This window comes from Galeopterus variegatus, unplaced genomic scaffold (genome assembly GCF_000696425.1).
Source record: "Galeopterus variegatus unplaced genomic scaffold, G_variegatus-3.0.2 Scaffold22570, whole genome shotgun sequence".
NCBI classification, from domain to species: Eukaryota; Metazoa; Chordata; class Mammalia; order Dermoptera; family Cynocephalidae; genus Galeopterus; species Galeopterus variegatus.
In genome coordinates this window covers 1-6,518 of record NW_007748681.1, presented here as the reverse complement: position 1 = coordinate 6,518, position 6,518 = coordinate 1, and the positions used below count along the sequence as shown (strand labels likewise).

Here is a 6,518-nt window from a genome sequence, read left to right as displayed (position 1 = left end):
CCCCCCCGGTTTTTTTGTTGTTGTTGTTGTTGTTGTTGATGTTGTTGTTGTTGCTGTTTGTTTTTGCCAGTATTTAGCATACTGAAAACAGATACAAGAAAGGATCATGCTTTTTAATATACTCTGCCATTTTCTGTCTACAAATTGGTGTCTCTAGACCATTTGTATTTAATCTAATTATTGATACCTCAGTGCTTAAGCCTGACATTGTATTTTTTTTTTTTTTGTATCAATTCTATTTTTTGTTCCTCTGTTTATTTTTCTTGTTTTCTGGTGGGTTACTTGAACATTTGTTTTAGAACTCCATTTTGATTTATCCATAGTGTTTTTAGTGCATATTTTTGTACAGTTTTTGGTTGCTTTTTGGAGCTTTGTGGTTTGCTGTAGATATTACAATATAAATACATTATGACAGTCAATTGATGTCATCTTTTTACCGGTTTGAGTAAAGTATAGAAACCTTTCGTCCTTTTATGTCTCTTCACCCTACCAAATTTATAGTATAATTGCATATCATACATTTAGACTAACACCAGACAATGCTATCATTTTTGCTTGGACTAGGAAACTTAATTTAGAAAAAAAGAATCTGTTAAAATAAATCAAATGAGCATTCTAGAGATGCCAAAAAACAAACAAACAAACAAAAAAACCCCAAAATATCAAAAAACAAACAAACAAAAAAAAAACAAAGAAAGAGAAAGAAATCTGGGATAAATAACTCATTTTGCCATTTATTTTTCTTTTAGTTTCTTTCTATTTATCATAGATATTTTGATGTCCTCTCTATTAACTCCAGTATATAGATGAGCTGTTAATTTTTTTCTAATAACTGATTTATATCATCAGTTTTTCCTACTTTTTTGTATGTTTAGTATTTTTTTTTTAAGTCTGCTGAAATTGTGAATTATATGATACAGAAGCATTAAAAGTTTTTGAATTTCTTTCTGGACAGCAGTTAAATTACTTGAAGATCACCTTGCTCCTCTAAGGCTTAGCTTTAAGCTGCGTTATATTTCATTTTTTTACCTTTCTCCTAGAACATAGCCCTTCCTCCTGTGCATCTCCTAAGGCAAGGAATTTCTAGAGTCCCTAACAGGTTTCTAAGTTGTTCACCAATATCTCCCTATTCTGGCTGGATCTGAACTTTGATATCTTACCAGGAATTTGTTAGTTCCAGATGATCTGTTATGATTTCAGTGTCCCAGTAGCTGCTTTTTCCTAGGTCTCTCTCTTTCTTGGCCCACTTTCACATAGCTAAGGAGTTAAACAAGGACCCAGATAGCATTTTCAAACATATTTCTAGGGTTCTTTCTCCACAGCTGTCCCTCCAAATCCCAACTAAATTATCAGCCTTGAAGTTTGATCACTGCTTCCTCTGGTTACCAAGACTACTGATACCTGCTTGCGTTTTATATTCCTGTCCTAAGGCCAGGAAAATGCCTTCCTGGAAAATCCTGAGTGAATGTGTTACTCACCTTACATACTTCACCTCCCTTAAAGATTTCATACGTGCCTTGAAATAGGAATGTTCTTCAATGCTTGTCAAAGCTTGTTTTCTTTATTTTGTACAGATAGTATAGTTTTTTGTTTTTTTTTTTTTGGTGAGAGGGTGAATCTGCTGCTAGCCAATTTGGTATAGTCAAGACACATACTAATTTATCTTTAATGTAAAGCTATAAAATCTTCTTTGTATGTTAAAATTTTTAATTAAAAATATAGTAATTATAAGATTACTGAAAATAAATGTTTCAATAATTTGATTTCATGAGAAAAGGGAGTCAGTATGTCAAGTATGAAGGTACTTCAAAAAGTTACTGGAAAAATAGAATTAAAAGATAATATGAATCTTTCCATGAACTTTTTGAAATACTCTTGTATGTATTAGAAGTATTAGTCATTTTACATGACATTGTTTAGAGGTCTGTCTTGTGTGCATGATCATTAGTGTGGTTTATCTTTATAAGTTGAGAAGCTAAGCCTCTAGTATGTTCTATGTCCTACCATATATTTCTTTACTTATTTATTTTGCTGCTTTTTCTTCAAATAGTTGAAGGGCACGATAAGGTGTATATCATTGCCTGGAAACATCTGCTGTTGTGGAAAATAAAAGGACAGTAGCTACAGAGAAAACCTTTTTCCAAGAGACAAAAAAATAACATGAAAGTGAGGTAATTAGATAATAAATCTGCCTTTTATTATGTATGTTGTAAAACGGGAGACTGGAGGAGAGAAGTAAATGGGTAGTGAAAATGAAAGCAGAAATAAGGTAGGAATCGAAATATTTATATAAGGAGTTGTGCGATTCTATCACTTTATTTTTGTTGAACACTAAATAGTTTTCAACTGAAGCAGAGAACTTGGAAATTATAAGCTTTCCAAAAGTGAATTTCAGGGCTTTCTTCATTTGTGTCATTGTTGGTCTTGTAGAAATATACAAGTTCTGCAATGATTATATGTTTTGAGCTATTTTCTCCAGTTAGGGTTTTTTTCTCCTGGTCGATATTTCACTGAAAAATGGCATGTGGTATCAGAGGTTTTGAATGGTTTTCTGGACTGGTTACATTTGGTAATAGACTGATATCTTATTTAAGCTATTAAAAAACAAAGAGAGATGTTTTCTTTATAAAGACACTAATCTATTTCTTTAAAAAATGGGTTCTATAGATTTTTATAGCATTAAACATTTTGATAGCTCAAATGCCTCATCTCTGAACAAAGATTCTCAACCCCAGGGACTATCCTTGCACATCAAAATTTTTCACATTTTTAGTCAATATTGGCCAATTCATATTCTAATGTCAAAATTTGTTGATAAGTAATTTTTCTGATGTTTAAATAATCCTCAAACCACATCTCAAAGAGAAAAGGCTCCACCTAGCCAAAAAGTTCTATCCACCTCTCACATCCTCTTCTGCAGTGCTCTGTACAAAGCACCCTTCACCTGAGCATTCCTCAGGCTGTAGATGAGGGGATTCAACATAGGGTTGAAGAGGCTGTAAAAGAGGGACAGCATTTTCTCTTGTTCCTTTCGTTGACTGTAGTCTGGGACCATATAAACCACCATGGCAGTGCCAAAGAAGAGCCCAACCACACAGAGGTGGGAGGAACAGGTGGAGAAGGCCTTTATGCGGCCCTCCTTGGACTGGATCTTCAGGATGGTCCAGAGGATGCTAGTATAAGAGACCAGAACCAAGCAAAGGGGCCCGACTAACACAAACACACAGGCTGCTAAGATGACCACTTGGTTGATCCAGGGATCAGCACAGGCCAGCTTGAGGACAGATAGAATTTCACAGAATAGTTGGTTCACCTTCTGGGGCCCACAGAAGGGCAACCTTAAGAGGAGCATTGCATGTACCAGAGCTAGGATAAATCCACATGTCCAGGAAGTGACAGCAAGGACCGTGCACACTCTCCAGCTCATGATGCCAGTGTATTGAAGAGGGTGGCAGATGGCCACAAACCTGTCATAGGACATCACCACCAAAATCAGACATTCTGTGTGAGCAAAAGCCAAATACAAGAATGTCTGCATTATGCATGGAACAAAGGAGATGGTTCTTTTCTGGTTTAGTAGATTTACCAGCATATTAGGGACATTGTTGGAAGCATAGGACATGTCAATGACAGCCAGATGTGAGAGAAAAAAGTACATGGGGGTGTGCAGTCTGAGGTCCAGACAAATTAGTCCTAAGATCGTCCCATTTGCCAGCAGACCGAAGGCATAAAACAGCAAGCAGACCCAGAAGAGGAGCACCTCCATGTCCGCACTGAGCTGGAATCCCATCAGGATGAATTCTGTGACCCATGTCTGGTTCCCTCCCATTCTTCAACGACAGTGTAGAAGGGCTGGAGTGTGATAGAAAGGTCAGAGCTGAAGGATCAATCAAAACTGGAGTTATTTAGCTCAAAATAATTCAGAGAAAACATATGCTAGTCTCTATTTTGTTTAAATTATTTTCAGTCTTAATTGGACAAATATTTCAAAACCATACTTAGAGAGGAAGGACAACCTAATTTAGCACAGAATAAAAACAGTATTATGGGATAATAGAGCCCCATAAATAATTTTATTCTAGAACATCTACTTCAGTTTCTGACTACTTTTAGAAAATCTGCTATATGTCATCTATTTAACAGTATTTATATTAATTGGTTGTTTATTTTTAAGGTAAAAAACTTTATTTCAATTAGTCCCTTAATACCTTTACGTACTTTTTTTTCCATGAGAAAAATTTGCTGACACTGGACAATTTTAAGTCACAAGCCAGTGTTTCACGAGGCTGATTCATAGTGGAACTAAGAAGGTTCATGTCCTTACCTGAAGATATGACATTGAATTTCCTACTTCTTTTTAGAAATTATGAAGTGATACTTTATGCAAATGACTGAGAACCTAACAACGAAGGTAAGCATTTTTATTATGTTGATTTTTGAATATCTCACCTTTTTAATGTTTATATATTCACCAAAAATATATTAGAAGTAAAAATTGGTAAGAAATAAATATTACACTTACTAATTGTTTTTCATGTGTCCATAATGTTATGAGCCTTTTCCCATGTCAAAAAAAATCTCTTTTATGACATTTATTTAGCTGATGGATTTTTTTTTCATTTTATACATATACTGTAATTTAGTAAATATCATTTTTTGACGATTATATTGTGGATCATATCTGTTTTATTTACTGTGATGTATTCATTCTCTTCAACTCCAGGATCAGACAAATATTTTCATAAAACAATTGCTATCGGAGTATGACACGAGGGTACTTCAAAAAGTTTGTGGAAAACAGCATTGAAAGACAGTATGAATCTTCTCATGAACATATTGAAGCATGTACCAAACTCGTGGATAAAATGGAAGAATATCACTCATAACTCACTCTACTATGTCATTGCTTTTGAAAGGGCAATAAAGATGGCTTATAACAACTGTCACTAGGACTTTGGTTTGGTTTTAGGCTATTTGGCAGTCACTCAATAATATCAAAATTTGTAGCAAATGCCATGATGACAATTTTATTGCAGAGGTGCCCGTAACTACCTATAGCTATCTTTATACTTTCAATAAGTAATTTTAAGTAAGACATTTAACATCTCAGCACATTGATTCTTTCACCTAGCTGTGTGAAGCCCTTTTTCTCTGTGGCTGGTATCAGAGAGCCATATGCACAGACAATAGCCTGGACATTTTCTTTGTCTCCTGCTCACCTCTTCATTAGTGACAGTTCTGGCTTTCATTCCTAATCACACTATTGGAGGAGAATGATGCCAAGGGAAATCAGAAAACCCTTACTCACAGTTCATCTAGGAAGAGCTCCCCAGGGGAACCTCTTTGTTTGCCAGCCCAAATGCCTTGAACACAAACTCCGACTCAGGAAGGCAGAAAGCCAGGAAATGCTCTTTCAACATAGTGCAAGAGGCTTTTGCTACCTCCTTGTCCTACTGCAACAATCCGCATCCCAAACCACTTACGAATGCAAATAAATCTCTTCTGCATGAGGTGGTGGTAGTTATTGCTGTTACCTCAAGATTCCACTGTGACCTACTGGCATCCTTGCAGAGGGTAGACCTATTCCTCCTTCCAGCAGTCTCCATGGTGAGAAATCTCAGGGTCAAAAATATTTATTTCACTTGCTGGTGGTGTTGACTCATAACATAGCTGTTTTTCTCTGCACTCCTGCAAACAAAGGTTTTATGATCCAATCAGTTCAATACAAACAGTTCTCAAGACTCTTGAGAATTTAGATTTCCTGTGGGGCCCCTAAATCATTATACCTATATATATCTTTCCTGGGAGAAAAAGACTTGCTTAATCTTCTCCCTGAAGGAAAACAAAAATCACCCATATCTGATATCCCTGGAGAAAATATTTGGTGAAAAGCAAGGAGCAGATGGATACTCAGAGCATGATATAGATTTGCAAACATCTCAAAGGTCATAACTTGAAGCAAATTATAGAACTAATACTTAGTTTTGCTAATTCAAACCTCCTATTATCCACAAAGTGGTTTATAAGATCTGTGTCTCCCTGATTTCTGAAAGATGGGCCTGTAGACCCCATCCTTGCTTCTCTAGGGAGGATTGGTCCTCAAAAGAAGATGCATGTCTTTATCTGCTGAAGAACGAAATTAGGGTGCAAAGGAATGAGATTATAATAACCACCTCGCCAGTGTTCAACATTTATTGTATTTCAGGACCTCTGGCATATACGTCACACATACTATTTTATTTAATCCCATGTATTGGGAAGTATTACTGTCACTGAGTTATGGATATGGATTATGAAGTTAGGGAAATAAGTATATTGTCCACAGTTTATCAACGGCCAGCACAAAGAATAAATTAAATATATAGATGCAACATCTTGTTCCTAACTACTTACCTAAATGTTCATTTTTTTTTTCCTTTTTGTCTTTTTTCGTGACCGGCAACGGATCGCAACCCTCAGTGTCGCGCCTGTACCGGACCGGGACCGGCAACAGGATCGCAACCACCGGCAACAGGATT

The 6,518-nt window shown here is 36.0% G+C and overlaps 1 protein-coding gene across 1 annotated transcript; it reads right to left on the bottom strand.

Annotated features, from left to right (window-relative positions):
• Positions 1-2,902: 2,902 nt before the first annotated feature.
• On the bottom strand, positions 2,903-3,829 carry LOC103583391 (olfactory receptor 2A2-like). The gene has a single exon (XM_008564716.1). The coding sequence runs from the start codon at positions 3,827-3,829 to the stop codon at positions 2,903-2,905; it is 927 nt and encodes a 308-aa protein (XP_008562938.1).
• Between the last annotated feature and the right edge of the window lie 2,689 nt (positions 3,830-6,518).